The sequence below is a fragment of the Telopea speciosissima genome, chromosome 8 (genome assembly GCF_018873765.1).
Source record: "Telopea speciosissima isolate NSW1024214 ecotype Mountain lineage chromosome 8, Tspe_v1, whole genome shotgun sequence".
Lineage (NCBI taxonomy): Eukaryota > Viridiplantae > Streptophyta > Magnoliopsida > Proteales > Proteaceae > Telopea > Telopea speciosissima.
The window spans coordinates 19,853,698-19,870,761 of NC_057923.1; the positions used below are offsets into that span (position 1 = coordinate 19,853,698).

Below are 17,064 nucleotides of genomic sequence, written 5' to 3' on the forward strand. Positions count from 1 at the left end.
TTGGAGAAGACTCCTGCAAAGAAAAGGAAGCACAAGAATTAAATTGGAAAGTCCACTTTTTAGAAAATAGCAGGTTTATGGAGCCAAGTTTTGTATCTCTCTTACTTTCCATATTTTTTTTATTTTCCTTGGGATTCAAGCTACTTGTAAGGAAGGAGAAGAGAATATTATTTTTTCTAGGAAGATTCTCTTCAAGCCTCCATGGTTTTAGAAGGAGAGAGCCTCCCAAAACCGTGGAGCTCTCTCCTCTCCTCTCCTCTTCTCCTCCTCCTCCTATAAATACCCATGCTTTAGTGTTGTAAAAGAAGTAATTCTAGTGCTAGTTTTAGTTCAGATTTTAATGAAATTTTCTTCTTCTCCTCCTCCTAATTTGTGATTTTCTAGTTTCTAGTTTCTAGTTTCTAGTTTGATTTGATGAGTTTAATTCAATGGTTGAAATGATTTTATGCAAGTTTTAATTTCAATTATTGTCTTTAATATGGTTGTAATATCTTAATTCTAGTTCTAGTTTTAAAGCTTTCTAGTCTAAGTTTCTAATTCTTGTGAGAAGACCTAGAGAGTTGGAAGAGGAAGCCACGCAAGGTTCATTCAAGTTTTTCAAGCTTCATCAACTACATCCATTCAATGCCTAATCAATTCATGCAATCACAAGTTTGGTAAAAGGGAGTATTGGTTCAAAATTTTTATTTTTATTTTCTTCTTCTTAATCTCTTAGTTCTTCCATTATTTTTATTTTAATCTCACTCTCATCCCCCCTATTCTCTCAATTCTAGTAGGACTTTAATTCTCCACTATTTTTATTTTTATTCTCATTCTCTACCTCTCTAATTCTTCCATGCTTATGGAATTTTATTTTTATTTACTATCATCATCATGCATTATGTTAAGCTTTTAATTTAATTAGTTTTGTTTTATTTTTTTCAGATTTGGTAGGAGCATTTCAAGTGTGGTAGAGAAAAGCAAGCAATTCCAGTTCGGTTCAAGCACTTTCGGGTTCTACTTCTTTAATCTCTTAGATTAATTTTTCCTTTGTTTTTTTTGTGTGGTTGTGGTGTATGTCTGTGGCAAATCATTCCTTCAAATCCGCGTTAGTTATGATAGGTTAGATGAATGTGTGTTAGGACGTCAATTCAATTCGTTAGATGTGTAAATTCGGTAGGTGCTTGTGAGTTAGGATTCGTTAGTTTAATTATCATTAGTTTAATCCAACACCTTACTTAATTTGGTTCACTTTGCATTGCTTTTAAGTAAAGATAGAGTGGCATACATCTCCTTGTGTTCGACCCGTAGGCCGTAGTTACGATTGATCCGTACGCTTGCGGTATTTATTTCTTGCAAAAAACCTTGTTTGCAAGAAATAATAACCGCAGGCGTACGGATCAGTCGTATCTACGGGTCGAACACAAGGAGATGTATGCCATTCTATCTTACTCACTTAAAAGCAATACAAAGTGAACCAAATTAATTAAAGTGTTGGATTAAACCAACGATAATTAAACTAACGTATCCTAACTCACAAGCATTTACTGAGTCGAATCCTAACACACATCCATCTAACAAAATTACGCATCTAACGAATTGAATTGGCATCCTAACACACATCCATCTAACCTATCAAAACTAACATGGATTGAAGGATTAAATAACCACAGCCACACACCACAACCACACAAAAATAAAGGAAAAATAAAGGTAAGAGATTAAAGAAGTAAAACCCGAAGGTGCTTGAACCGGACTGAAATTGCTTGCTTTCCCTACCACACTTAAAATGCTCCTACCAAATCTGAAAATAAAACAAAAATAATTAAATTAAAAGTTTAACATAATGCATGATGATGATAATAATAAAAAAAAAAAGAATTCCACAAGCATGGAAGAATTAGAGAGGTAGAGAATGAGAATAAAAAGTGTAGAATTAAAGTCCTATTAGAATGGAGGGAATAAAGGGGATGAGAGTGAGATTGAAATAAAAATAATGGAAGAATTAAGAGGTTAAGAAGAAGAAGAAAATAAAAATAAAAATAAAAATAAGAACTTGAACCAATACTCCTTTCTATCAAACTTGAAAGTGCATGAATTGATTAGGCATTGAATGGATGTAGTTGAGGAAGCTTGAACAACTTAAATAAACCTTGCATGGCTTTCTCTTCCAAATCTCCAAGTCTTCTCACAAGAATTAGAGACTTGGACTAGAAAAAGCTTTAAAACTAGAACTAGAATTAAGAGATTACAACCATATTGAAGACAATAATTGAATTAAAGCTTGTATAAACTCATTACAAGCATTGAATTAAACTCATAAAATCAAACTAGAACTAGAAAACCACAAATTAGAAGGAGAAGAAGAAGAAATTTATTAAGCAATTGAACTAGAATAAGCCTAGAATTGAACAACTTTACACCCCAAAGCCTTGGGTATTTATAGGGGAAGGAGAGGAGAAGAGAGAAGAGAAGCCTCCACGGTTTTGGGAGGCTTTCTCCTTCTAAAAACCGTGGAGGGTGGAGAGAATCTCCCTCAAAATAATATTCTCTCATCTCTCCTTCCTTTACAAATAGCTTGAATCCCAAGGAAAAGAAAAAAAATAGAAAGTAAGAGGTGTACAAAGCTTGATCCAATAGATCTGCTATTTTCCAAAAAGTAGACTTTCCAATTTAATTCCTGTGCTTCCTTTTCTTTGCAGGAGTCTTCTCCAAGTAATGTGATCAAGGCATCTCCAATCTTTGACTTTTCAACCTTCCAAGGATGAGAGAATATTCTCCACAAGATATCTATTCATAGTCAAATTCCTATAATAATACCCTTGGAGATTTGGAGGAGAGAGATAGTGATGACTAGGATTCCACTCAAGAATTAATTACATCCCCATATTATCCTTCAAAAATTCGTGGAGCATGGGGTGCTTATATAGGCCTCGCTGTTGCGTTCCTTGCGAAAAATCACCTAAAATAGTCCCAAATTTCGTCCAATTTGGATTTCGGGAGCCCAAGATATCTCAAGTTGAAGTTGGACCGCTCCAGAGCCTTCCAAATGGAATCTTTCGACTAACAGAAAAGTCAATTCCGGATTTATCGCGATATAGGCGCGTACGAGGAACTTCTGCCCCACGGCATCATTCTGGGCCGTCAGATCTGCCTCTAAAAATCGAACTTGATATCAGCCTTCGGATCGGTGTCTACTTGAATTTTAAGATAACTTCTGATAATTGCAATACAGCCCCTCGAATCGGAACTTCTGCTTTACTTTGCCCCCGACCGATTGTCGATAATTACGAACAAACCCCTGTCAAGTACCTTGTTTTTATGACTGCAACTCGCCGAGGTCCAAGGGGATCGATCTGATGAAGCCGTTCGACGAGAGGTCGAGCGCTGAACCAGGTTCAACAGTTTGGGCCAAATTCTATTGGGAATGTGGCAGGAGAACTTGATATGGTTGAGAATGAAGTGCTGCAACTGGCCACAGTTGCTGAGATCCCTAGTGAGGGTACCGGAGAGAGAATTCTGGGAGAGGTCGAGGTTTTGAAGGTGAGGGGGGTGGCAGAGGGAAGGATGAAGGGGACCAGAGAGGTTGTTGCCGTAGAAGAAGATGCTGTGGAGGGAAGAGGCATTGAAGAGCTGATCAGGGATGGAGCCATAAAAGTGGTTGCCGTGGAGGTTGAGACGGCGGAGGTAGAAAAGGGAGCCTAGCTCAGAGGGGATATAGGCACGGAGGTTGCGGCCGGCGATGGCGATGCCGACGACACAGGGTACTTTAGGTACCCTGGGTGTTATTTATCTTTTTTTATTTAAATAACTGAGTGGGTAAAACGGACATTTTCACTTTGGGTGCTAACTGAGCTTAACGTCAGGGGGGAGGTTGATATTTTGCCCCAGTTGTACATGTCTGTGACATATTGCTTACTTAGAGGGGGTGTTCGTGAAATTTACCCAAAACGTTTTTTTCTAGTAGAACCAGGGTTCATAAATGATACCAAACACTTGTAAATTTGTGTCAGAAAAACAAAAATAAAAATTACCCTTAATGCCAATGAAAAATGTTTTTTCTTGATACTAATCAATTGGAAAAAGTTACTGAATTGAGCATGCACTTCTCTGGTTATGTTCTGTATAGTTGTCATGACATAGTTAGGCGTTATAGGAAGCTATACATTTCTGATTAGCCCCAGCACTTACCGAAGCTATGTGATTTTTCTCTCATGGTCGCATGATCTTATGCAATAGACTCGCTGGGTAACTGGTGGGCCAGTGAGGCTTGTGACTGTGGGGGTCTTTGTAGTATGACTTACAGGTAATTCACACCATTCCATGATAAAGGATGTCCTTGATTCTCATATAAGAGGAGGCAAATGGCTTCTCTTTCCCTTTCCTCTCTGATGTGTTTAAGTTGAGATCCTAAAATGGCTGAAAAATAGGGCAGCCAATTAGTCCTATACTCATCTTGTTCTTCATTCTTCTTTCTCCATCAATACTCAAGTTAGACTGTCCTTATTTATTTTGGTATCCCAATATATTAAAACTCTTTTTGTTTTATACATCTGAGATTTCAGTCTTGATCTCAGATTCATCAACCGCAGGCCAATTGAAGCTTACCTACGGTTTTAGTTTTCAGATCAGCAGTCAGTTGAGTAGAGTCCCATAATTCTGAACTCTTCCCATTGACTTCCGTGTTTATTTGATCCATTAGCTCCTGCTGTGATTACCTATTAGTTGCTGTGAGATATCAACAGATCTGTTACTGTTTTATAATTGATATTAGCCCTTTGAATCTGATTTGTTTCAGTTATACAATAGCTGTTCGTAAATCTTAACTCCCTTGATCTTAGGATTTTTGGAGATTTTGATTCTTTTGCTGATAGTATATATGAGTAAACCATGTTTATAGACCTGTATTATTAGGGAATCCCCTCTCTGACAATTTTATCTTTTTCTTGTGGGATTTAGGAAGGAGTTTGATGCTGAAAGAGCAAAAATGCTGGAAGAATTTGAGAGTTCTCGTTCCTCCACTGGTCCAAACAGTAGAAACACTTCAAGTTTGAATTCAGAGTAAGTCTTGCTACTACCTGGGCATTTCCTGATGTGGGTAAATGTAATATCAGGTTTTTTTTTTCTTATTTTAATTTTGTCTGTCTTGGTTGTGTTATCCATCATGATTGCAGCTATCCAAAAGGTCTAATTGTAGCATTTAAATTGAAGAGTATGTCAACTGGAGAATCTGTAGGAAAAAATGGTATTCAAGAGACAAAAGATAACAATGGAGATGCTTTCAAGTTGGGTAACAAATCAGATTCAGCAGTAAATGCTCCTGAAGAGAGTGAAAAGGTAGTCTCAGAAAGTGTTGAAGATATTAAAAAAGAATCTATCAATAATACTGAGGAGGTTAGAAGAGAAAAAGTTGATGAGGAAACCATGGAAGAGTGTGAAGTAAAGGAGACTGAAGAAGCTGTACATGAGAGTGAGGAAGGATCTCCTGAAGATTCTTGTCAAGAGCGCCAAGATAAGGCAACAGTTGGAGATAAAAATAAAGCTGCTTTGTACAAGGATAATATGGATGTTGTATTGCGTGAAGATTTAAAGGATGTATTTCAAAGATTTGGCACCGTTAAGGTACTACACAGATAAATTCCTGATGGTTCTGGTTATTCTTTTGTTCTTATTTTTGTTTGGTTAACTTCCCATATGCTTGTGACACTGTAAAATAAAAATTTTATGTTGGTGATGCCAAATCAATTTTTCTATTTCTGTTCACCCCTACCCACTGACCTACTAATTTTCTATTTCTGTTTGCCCCTTCTACCCACTAACGTATTAAATGTACATGAATGTGGGTCTTAATATATGTTGTTCTCTATGCAAGGTCTTTTATCTTCTCTTTTGTTGTCGGCAGTTAGGGTAAACAACTAGCTACTCTATCTTGTATTCTCTTCAAACTTTGCCATTTGTAATCTTGATTCTTGAGTACTAGTGTTCTGTCTTTTGCTGACGGTGAAGGATGGAAATTCTTGTACCCCAAATTGATCCAACTTGGGCTCTTAGTGAATAGTCTTTTTTGTTGAAAGAATACAAAGTTTATAATGGTCCCTTGTTGAGTATGTGGATGTAGTTTCCTTGGGCTTGTGACATTGGTTTGGGGATATTGGCAAATAGTAGAAAAATACATGTGTAAATCAGTAATTATTAAGAATTGAAGTAAAGAGAAAACTGTCAGTGTGTAGCATAGCTGCATCCTGCAAGAATCAGGATTCACATCTGTAAGAGAACTCAAGGGAGCACAGGACAACTTTCCGTCAAAGTATGAGTCAACACGAGTAATTTCTTTTAATGGAATCATGAATGCAATGGAGATGAGGGCAGGTCTTGGTGCAATGGTTAAGGTTGCTCCATTGTGACCAAGTGGTCACGGGTTCGAGTCTGGAAACAGCCTCTCAGTGAAGGCAGGGGTAAGGCTGCATACATTATGACCCTCCCCAGACCCTGCAGTGGCAGGAGCCACGTGCACTGGGTGCACCCTTTTTTATGAGTGCAATGGAGAAGATGAAGCCATTGAACACCACATAAGTGGTATAAATTCAACAAAATGAACTTTGCTTTTGTAAAAATTGAAGCCAATTATACTCTTATAAGGGAGAAACAACATGGCTTATATAAAATAAGGGAATTAGCTAATAGTTAAACTTTTGAAAGAAAATATTTTACCATGAAATGTTTGGGTAAGGGTACACGTAAGGTCCATATCTTTGATGTTATTTTTTTTATAGAACCGTCAACCAATTGAGTTCTTGCTTCTGTGAGTCTTAGAGAGATCCAAAAAATTAATGTTACCCCCTTATGGCCTGGACTTGATTATAGGTGCAGCAGGTTGACCGTCAGCCTGGTCTGTTGCAGGTCTGTCATGATTATGAGATTGCAGTTGAATGGAAGCCCACTCTTTTGCATATTCTGATGTATGATTTATAGTTTTGGGAGCAATCACCAGTAGCTCCCTTCTGTTTCTTGTATTTAGTTCGTTCCACTTGTTGGTTATGTGAGTATTCCTGGTTTGAGTGAATTTTTACTGCAGGTGAATTTGCAGATTCTCTCTCTCTCTCTCTTCCCCCCCCCCCTCTAAATATGGTTGTCAGTATGACCTGGATAAATTGCACCATGAGATGCAATCAATTTCAATTGTTTATGCGTGCTTGGGCATTTCAAGATGCTGCAAAATCCTGACTCTTGGTTGGGAAACTAATTTCAATCGGGTTTTGGCTCAGTTGAACATCAGTATTCCATGTGTAACACTGATGTTACTGTTAACAAGTCTTTTACATGCATCCACCACCGTGAGCTTGGAGCATTTGCTTATTCTTCAGCTTTTTCCAATGATTGCTGGTTTATACTCCAAGTATGGTTCTTTGTACCTCTTTTTCAGAACACTCTTTTTTTTTGAAAAAGCATAAGCTTCTCTTGAGGTTATACATGGTCCTTATTCTTCTAGCTAAGGTCTTCAAGGAAACAGTGTTGCTTTGTGCTCTTCCTGCTACAGCTTTTTGATGCTTCATTGTTAGTACATATTCATTCCTTAATGCATATTCATAGCTGAGTTTACTAAAACAAGGACTAGTCTCATCATGGTGAACTGGTGATCAGAGAACACATCTGATTGTTCACCTCTAATGTGACGTGGTAAAGGCAAAGTTGTTCTATCTACTGACTGAACCCTCAGTTTGGGGTTTTTTTGTCAACATGTTATCAGGCTCTCTTTGGCTTAATCTTAATAGAATGGTGTACAAAGAACAGAAGTTTATTATTATGTATATCTTAAGAGAATGGTTTACAAGTGGTGAGGGAAGACGTGCATAACTTAACACTAGTAAAAAGTATGTCTTTAAGTAGAGCTGATTGGAGAAACAAGATCCATGTAGCTGACCCATTTAGTTGGAATAATGCTGGGTTTGAATTGAGTTGTAAGAAAATGGTTTCCAAAGAACCAGAGGTTTATTATGTAACCATCCTTCCCCCGTGCCCCCCCACCCCCCCCAACTGACCTTTTTTTCGGTACCTATACTTCATGCAAGGCCATTATCTATTCGCTACTTTTTTATTTTTATTTTTTTCCAATAGATGCATTAGAAGATATTATTAGCCTATGCCCCATGGGCAAGAGTAGCATATACAATAGATCACTGTACAGAGTACATAACCAGAAAGAAAACCAAAATACTGACTCAACTCTTCACCTCACTATTCATAAAGTGGTCAAACAAGGAAATTGGGACTTAGAGGGAGACACTAATACAATGTGGAACAAGATGACGGCTTGTAAGAAGGTTGCTAAAGAGATACAGGGGAATCAAAAGTTAAACGTCATGCCCCTAGGGAGACATGTTGGTGGGATGATGAGGTTCAAGCAGCCATTAAGACTAAGAAAGATAGTTTTAAGACTTGCCAAAGAACTAAATAGGTAGAAGATCTAAGAAGGTATAAATTTTCCAGAACCAAAGCTAAGAACATTATGGAGAAAGAGGGCAAAGAAATATGAAGATCTTTATAATAATCTCAACACAAAGGAAGGGGAAAAATCTATCTATAAGATAGCTAAAATGAGAGTATGGATGAGTAGAGATCTGGACCATGTTAGATGTATTAAAGATGATGATGGTAAAGTACTAATAAGGGACGAGGACATTAAGGAGAGATGGAAAAACATTTCAACAACCTAATTAATGAAGATTCCTTGAGTTATAGGGCTCCGGAAGGTTGCTTACTTAGCTTAACACCACATGACGTAGATGTATATGCAAAATTAGGGTGTCTGAAGTAAAAGAAGCATTAAAAAAGATTAGGATAGGCAAGGCTCAAGGCCCAGACGGGGTCCCAATAGAAGTGTGGAAGAGTTTATGAATTTGTAGTTTATCTTGGCTAACCAAGCTATTTAACAAGATAATGAGCACAAAGAAATTGCCAGATGAATGGAGAAGCATTGTGGTCCAATTTACAAAAATAAGGGTGATCAGAGCTGCAATAGCTATAAAGGCATAAAACTAATGAGCCATATGATGAAGTGATGGGAGAGGGTTATTGAAACCCACACGATAAACAAAATTACTCTTTCGGAGAACCAATTTGGTTTTATGCCAGGAAGATCCACGATGGAAGCTATTTTGTTACTTTAGAGACTCGTGGAAATATATAGAGAGGGTAAGAAGGATCTCCATATGGTCTTTATTGACCTAGAAAAGTCTACGACAGAGTCCCTAGAGAGTTAATTTGGCATATTATAGAGAAGAAGAGGGTGCCATGTAAATATGTGGACAAAATTAAAGGTATGTATGGTGGTGTGGTGACTAGTGTAAGAACCTTGGGGGGTCAAGGTAATTCCCAATTACAATGGGGTTACATCAAGGATCAACCTTAGCCTTAAGACCTTATACTTTTTTGATTATCATAGATGTTATTTAACCAGATAAGGCTCATTCACTGGGCCACTCTTTTTATGGATGATTTAACTAGAGGCATACAATATGAGGTTCCTTGTTGTATGCTTTTTACTGATGATATTGTTTGGTGGATGAGACTAGCAGGGATTAACGCCAATTTGGAATTATGAAGATCAACCTTGGAATCAAAAGGTCTTCAAATAAGTAGAAGAAGAAGAAGAAGAACAACAACAACAAACTCAGCCTTATCCCAACTTAATGGGGTCAGCCACATGGATCCAAATAAAACAAAGTATGGAAAACAGAGTTTTAACATAAAAAAATAAGTAAAAAATGAAAGCAAATATGGGAAGAGATAAGAGATGAAAAAGGGAAAGGACATATGGAAGATGAGCAATAAATAGAAAAATGGACGATGAAGATGAAAGATAGTAAGAGGCAAGAGGCATAGCCCAGCTCGTCAGGAGAATCTCAGCTAAATGGGGTCTGCGACATGGATCCTTGACCTTCAAATAAGTAGAACAAAGACTGAATATATGGTGTGTAACTTTAGCCACACTAGGACAGTTAGTGAGGTGGTGAATATTGATGAGAGGGGGATTCCACAAAGTGATTATTTTAGATACCTAGGCTCCATCGTAAATAAAGAAGCTGATATAGAGGATGATGTTGCCTAGGGGATTAAAATAGGATGGATGACGTGGAGAGGTTGATGTAGATAATTCACTTAGAGCTTATTTTAGTGGAAATAAGCTTTGGGTTGGGTCCTATATGTATTGGGACTTTGATTTTGTAATTGGCCAATTTAATGAGCCTAAAATCTGGGTAGAAAATAGGAAAACGGGATTTACTTCCTTAGTTTAGTTAGAGTCCTATTTTGAATTTGTTTTCTTTATTATTTCACTTAGTCAATTTAGGTTACCTTATTAGTTAAGGATAGGGTTTGGCTTTTCCTTTTTACTGTTTAAGTCTATTTTGGAGTCTTCTATATAAGTTTGTCAGGGAGGCCAGCATGGTACATGAATTTGATTAATGAAATATTGGCTTTAGCCTTTCCAAAAATCCTGAGATAGGTTGGGTGAGATGCCCAGGCTGAGATAGCCATACACGTCCCCCATCCCCTTCCATTGGTTCTTGATTCCAAATCTTAATTGAGTTTAAGAGTGCTACAAGCTGCTGGGATTTCTTTCATCTGATTGTCTCATCGATTTCTTGAAGATTATTACATCAAGATTATTGCTGCTTGAACAGGTTACAAATTTGTGGTTTTTTTTATTTGTTACTTCAACCAAGGAAATTGTTCCCTCATTTGAGTTCCCATTGTTCTCTTGGTTCCCTCATATGATTTTGTTTCCGTTGCTCTCTTTCTTGTTCTTTGGAGATTTTCTTTTTGATCCTGCCTGGGATTATACCTATTCAGGTTCTAGTCTTACATTAGAGGTGCGTCCGGAGTGTTGTGTTATCGGCGTATCCCTTTAAAGCTTAAAGGAAAATTTTATAGGACTTTCATTCGAACGGCTATGATGTATGGTGCGAAATGTTGGGCAGTTCATTTTGTTATATAGATAACTAAGTGTAGCAGAAATGAGGATGTTGAGATGGATGTGTGGCAAGACTAGGAAGGATAAAGTAAGGAATGACCATATTAGAGCTGAGTTGGGAGTAGCTCCTATTCATGATAAGCTACGTGAGAGTCGTTTGAGGTGGCACAACCATGTTCAACGAAGGCCTTGCGGTGCTCCAGTACGATGAGTTATTTGATTCTTATTGAAGGTACTAAAAGAGCCAGGGCCCAGGGGTAGGCCTAACCATTGGAGAAGTGGTGAGTAAAGACATGCATAGCTTAGGCCTCGTATCAGGTATGACTTGAATAGAACTAATTGGAGAGCAAGGATCCATGTGACCGACCCCATTTAGTTGGGATAAGGCTATGTTGTTCTATTTCCCCCCTCCCCATCTCTAGCAATGGTATCTACTAACGAATTGGAAGCTCTTTGTTTTCATTGGAATGAAATGTTCCATTGGTTGCATCGCTATCTGATACCTGTTGAAATCAGATCATTTTTACCAGCTCCATTAGTCATGGTAGTTGCTGCTCTTCTTAAGTTCTCATGTGTCATCCTAAAGTCAGTATCAATCTTTTCAGTTGTTTCACTTCCAGGTTCAACCTAAGAGTGCCCGGTGTCTCTTTTAAAGAATTAGGGACTTACTTAATATTGAACTAATATAGTGTGGTAGCTGTTCTCTGGAAATTGATGCACTATGGTCCCAGAAAAGGGCTTAAAGGAATTGAAGCTTACCCCAAAAAAAAAAAAAAAAAACCACTACCTGTTGATAAAGAAAGGAACATAGACATGTTGATTTTAGATGATAGGTTATCAAGGATGTTTACCATTTGGATTTACCTAGGGTGAAATTACAGCTAAACACGTAGGCTGCTGTGAAATTGAGGATTTTTATGGTAATCATGGCAGAACTTACTGGCTGCAGACGGAACTATATCAAGGTATTTAAGGACAAAAGAGTTTTTCTGTACTCAATGAAAAGAGGGAATCTCCACATCAACTCCCATTGGTACCATCGGATTGCATTAGGGAGGGGTACCTTTGACTTCGGTGGAAGGATAATGATGACCCCAAGAGTCCAATCGCATAGTCATATCACTAATGGGGAAGAGATTTCTCTTCTACACGGGTTAAGAAAAAATTCAGTCCTTATTTTAACTGCCTTGATATTCTCTTTTCTAAAAAAAATTCTTTAGTCATAAAGAGGTAGCTGTTTTGAATCTCATTTTTTTTTTCATTCCAACAGTGGCGGTAGTTAGACATGGTTCTACAAATTGGTACCTCGTATCTTTTTCTTAAACTTAAACTACACCATCTTTCCCAACCCCCACCACCACCCCCCCCCCAAAAAAAAAAAAAAGAATGAAAAAGGATAATGAAAAAAAAGCTGGATCCTTGAATATTTTGTTTAATTTCTCTTTCTGCAGGTTAATGTAATCAGCTAATATCTTTGGCTAGTGAGTTTGCTAGGTTAGGGATCTAGAAAATCTTTGTACGGGGGTCACTAGCCTTTTTGATTGATCTGTTGCCTTGGTGGATTTGTAGGCTCTTCCTACTTACATTGTTTTATTATATGTACTGTTATGTTGTATATTTTGTGCACCAAAATCTTCCATTAGCTTATATTCAATGTGAAGTGGAAACCGAAATTGTTGTATTTGACCAGGATACCTAGAAAATCTTGTTGCCTTCGATGTTGCAACTCTTTTGCTTTGTAATGTTTTTGAGAGCTGTGTTTTTGGAGTCTCGATTACCTACCTTCCATATAAGATGCTAACAGTGTTACTCCTCTGCTTTTACCTCCCCCTATGGGTGAAGTTTGTTGATTACAGAATTGGAGAAGATTCGGGGTACATTCGTTTTGAAGAGCCAGAAGAAGCTCAAAAAGCTCGTGCTGCTGCTGTGCTCATTGAGGAAGGCGGTCTGATTGTGAAGAACTACATTGCTATGTTAGAACCTGTAACTGGTATATACAGCAATCTCTTTTTGCGTGTTATTGGAAGTTGTTCCAGCCGAGTTCTTTCTTTCAAACTTTGTTTTTCAGTACTAGTATGTGAATATGAAATTGTAGTTGGATATCTTAAAAGTGGGATTGGTTAGTCCTGTTGTGGATTTGGGGAATATTTTTATCAAATAATATCCTTATAATTGGTATATTCAAGGATTAATAGAAAAATTATATATTTATATCATAACCTGTGAGACCAGTGCACTGATTTCTGTATAGAAGATCTACATTAATCATTTTCTACTTAAGCTATTGTGAGGTCATGTTGTATTGTTGTGTTGTATTTGTTTTATATAGGAACACAAAGTCTTACCAAAATCTACTTTGCTTAGGCTGCACATTGGGTGGCTCCAGCTCTATCCTACCTGCCCAAGTTTTTTCAAAGAGGGCAGGGCTGGGCCAGGGTTGTGTTTTGACACCTCAGGGTGGGTTTACTGATCCCGGCCAGCCGATACGAATAAGAAGCTTGAGATTCATGTCTTTGTGACGCATTCCTTTGGCAAAACTTGATGGATGATCTCCCTTGTACTGCTAAAAGAATAATAGAAAAGAATAAATAAACATAAGCACTACCAATTAATAAAAAACAAGCTAATTATTTTAGTTGTGCAACTGTGCCATTGAGATGACATGGCTCACAAAAGGTACCACTGAGGCACTTTTCCTTGGTTTATATTCTCTTGCAAATGCGAATGTAAGCTGAATTCAAGACTTGACACCCGAAGTTTTTCTTTTACTCATTATGTTATTCTGTTTGTTGTGCTATCAGGTGAGGCTGAAAAGGAATACTGGAGCCTACTCCGTGGTAACAAGGATAGGTTTCGGGGAAATAGAGGGAATCGAGGAAGGTATGCATCACATTTTTGCCTTTGGCCCACATTAACTACATACGAATCTGGCTCAAATGTGCAGTAGACAGTACATTGAGGGATTCTCTCTCTCCCCCCCCCCCCCACCCCCTTCTTATGTATCTTAGATTTTTTAGTAGCTTTTCCCTCCTGAAATCTTTGCTACAATAAAGATGCATAAGCGTGCTTGAGAACACATGTTTAGTGTCTGCATGTTTTGCTTAGGATGTGAGGTGAGGTTGGAAGGAATTGATTAAGTCTCTGATTCCATCAATTTGTGGAATTCTAAGTGACAAATTTATCGCTTGCAGGGGAGGTAGATTCAACAAAGGTGGGAGGCATTTTGGAGGTAAACATTCCCGCTCCAAAGAAAATGATTCAACTGTTAGCCGACCTAATAAAGCTCAGAAAGTAGCTGCTGCTTGAGTAGTTCTTGTCAAAAGATGCATCGATTTTTCATGAGAATGCATGGCGGCCTTGTACAAGCTTAAATATTATGGCCTTAATTACTTTGTATCAGCGTAAGTTCTATTCTGATCTTCGTAATATTATAAGTTTCTTTTTCTTATCCGTCAATATATGTCATTACTTGATAATTAATCCAATCTGCTCTTGTATCTTTATATCTCTTCTACACCAAAACCACAAACTCTGGTTCCAAGTCACTTGGTTGGGATTAAAATCCTCTGCAATTCCTTCATCTTGCGCCTGAGAGCTCGACACGTGGAAGATGCTTCATCCAATGGTGCAAGCTTGACTGATCTAGTTTTTTTTTTCTTTTAATTTTTTTTCTTTCTTCTCGAGCTTGGCATCGTTGCATGTCACATCTTACATGTGTCGAGCTCTCAGGCCCGAATTGCAAGCCACAGCAAGATTTAGGCATTGCAGAGGATTTTTTCCCCACTTGATAGCCTATATTTTTTGTTCAATATTTCTGCCCACCTTTGTCTTAACTGCCATTTCCATAAGCACGAAGGTTACATAGATCTGAAATGTAACTTTGAAAGGAAGTAAATTGCTGCAAGTGCATTTTGTCGCTGATGTTTATGTTGTAGGACAGAGTAGCTTTGTTATTTCCTAAAGAAAAATTGGAAATCTGATAATTGAGGGACCTAGTCAGTAGGCGACACCTCAAAGGCAAATTCTAATATATTACTGTATTGGTCTTGTCATAATCTAGGGTAGAAGAAGCTCGTTTCATTCACATTCTAGTCGCTCTAACATAGTAACAAGTCGTTCTCTGTCACCATGGACCTGCCTATATGAGGTCAAATGGTTAATGGGCCTTTGGTCTGTTCTGAGGTGTGTGCTCTGTTCTGTTCCCATTGGACTAGAGTCTCTTTCGTCTGGTTGTTGCTCTGATGAGTATCTTTTCAAATCACAAAACCTTAATTCACGCCATGGTTTGCGTAAAGAGTCGTAAAGCATTAAAGGTCTGGAAACGAAGTGAATTGCTTCAGGTGTATTTTTCTTTCTTTTCGAGTTCGGTACTGTTGGATGTCTCAGGTGTCGACATCGTCATCCCAAACTGCTGCACTGCACATTTTTATAGGGAATTGAAAAGGATTAGTTTCCAGGAGTAATTGAGTCGGGCATTAGAAAAAGAATTAGCATCCTTAGAAATAAGATATTAGCATCCTTAGAAATAAGATATTGCAGGGAATGGGGGAGGGAATCAATACAAAAAACAATATTTTGAGATTGTACAAAATTAGCAAGCTAGTCTGCATAGTAGTTTCCTTACCTGTAGCAAAAATTAAAGGAAGTTGATTCAAGGGTGTTAGCATAAGATTTTATTTGTTGGTTTTAGGTAAGGGTTTCAATTGGGATGGTTCCCGGTATTTGGGACGGGACGGTACCGGTACCGGTACCAAAAGTGTCAATCCCAGTACCGTCCCATTTAGTTAACGGGACCAAACCTAGATCTCAGTCCCGATTACTAGCGGGATGGGACGGTACCGGTTCTTTAACAGTTCTAGGCACTGTAGAAAAAGGGAGAAGTTTAATTTTTTCTAACAAGGCGAGTTTATTAGTGTTGCGGAATTTTTTCACTATCATGAAATCTAAGCTGTCTATTGTTTTTTGTAAAGCAACTTAAATTAAGAAAATATAGTTTTACTTCTTCAGACTTCTTAAGATCACATATAATAAGTTTCTCATTTTTTTAAATCTAGAGAAGTCTTACAAAATGGAAGAATTCCGTTGTATTTTCTTTTTGATTTTTCCAAACAAAACTCTATTTATCACACATGTCACATGGTAATATGGTACGAAGTACGAAGTGCAAAAAGAAAGAACCTGGTAGATGTAGTTGGTCAAGGGAGGAGGGAGTAGCACTGTAACAGATTCTGTGAGGAGAGACTTCAAGCTACGACTATTGACCTGTTCTTCCTCTTCGTATTCAAAAAGCAATTAGTGAAACCCTAATGAGTCGTAATTCTTATACCTTTTTTTTTTTTAAAAGATCTTATATACTTTTTCTTTTTAAATGGTACTAGTAGTTTCGGTACCATCCGATACCTAATTGGTATTTCGGTAGTGGTATCATTGGGAATCCCGTCTCAGAACTGTCCCATCCCATTTATCATTCGGTACCAAAATCAGATACCAGTACCGTCCCATTTACCAATGGGACGGTCCGATACTGGATTTTAGCGGGATGATATGAAGACGGTTCTCGGTTCCGATCCCAAATTGACACCCTTAGTTTTAGGCTTTTCATTCCGAGTCTATAATTGTTGGACTCAGAAAATGAAGAACCATAATCGGGTTCCAACATCTAACGGTTCTAAGTTGAAACAGCCGATTCCAACCCAATTTTAACTCTGAGCCAAAAACCAACCCAACAGGCAACAAACAGGCCAGGTGGAAAGTTCATTCCTCTTTTGATATTAAAGGCTCAAAAAGGGCTATGGGTTTTGGCAACAGTGCAGGTTATGAATTGGCACTGATTTTGGGAGCGCGGTGTGTGGAGATGAATTTCTTGCTTTAACATTGCTTGATCCTCGGTTTGGTGTTGTTTGGTGTCCTGATTTTAATTTCATGTGTTCCTATGTTGGCGCATGAGTCACGGGATCAAGCAATATTTTTTTTTTATAATATTATTTAGGAGAAATATCATTCCCTCCCCGCTAAATTTTCTTAATATCAACTTAATACCTAATTTTTGAAAAATGATAATGCCCTCTCCTACCCATACTTTTTAAAGATTCTATCATTCGTACCCTAAGTGA

General features: G+C 37.9%; 1 protein-coding gene across 1 annotated transcript in view; it reads left to right on the plus strand.

Moving 5' to 3' along the window:
• The window catches only part of LOC122672628 (la protein 1-like), a 38,781-nt gene extending 24,412 nt beyond the window's left edge, over window positions 1-14,369 (plus strand). Inside the window, exons 6-10 of the mRNA XM_043870086.1 lie at window positions 4,939-5,040; window positions 5,154-5,601; window positions 12,794-12,941; window positions 13,753-13,831; window positions 14,143-14,369. Coding sequence (XP_043726021.1) covers window positions 4,939-5,040; window positions 5,154-5,601; window positions 12,794-12,941; window positions 13,753-13,831; window positions 14,143-14,257 — 892 coding nt within the window. The 3' untranslated portion in view covers window positions 14,258-14,369. The remainder of the gene's footprint in view (window positions 1-4,938; window positions 5,041-5,153; window positions 5,602-12,793; window positions 12,942-13,752; window positions 13,832-14,142) is intronic.
• Window positions 14,370-17,064: the final 2,695 nt, after the last annotated feature.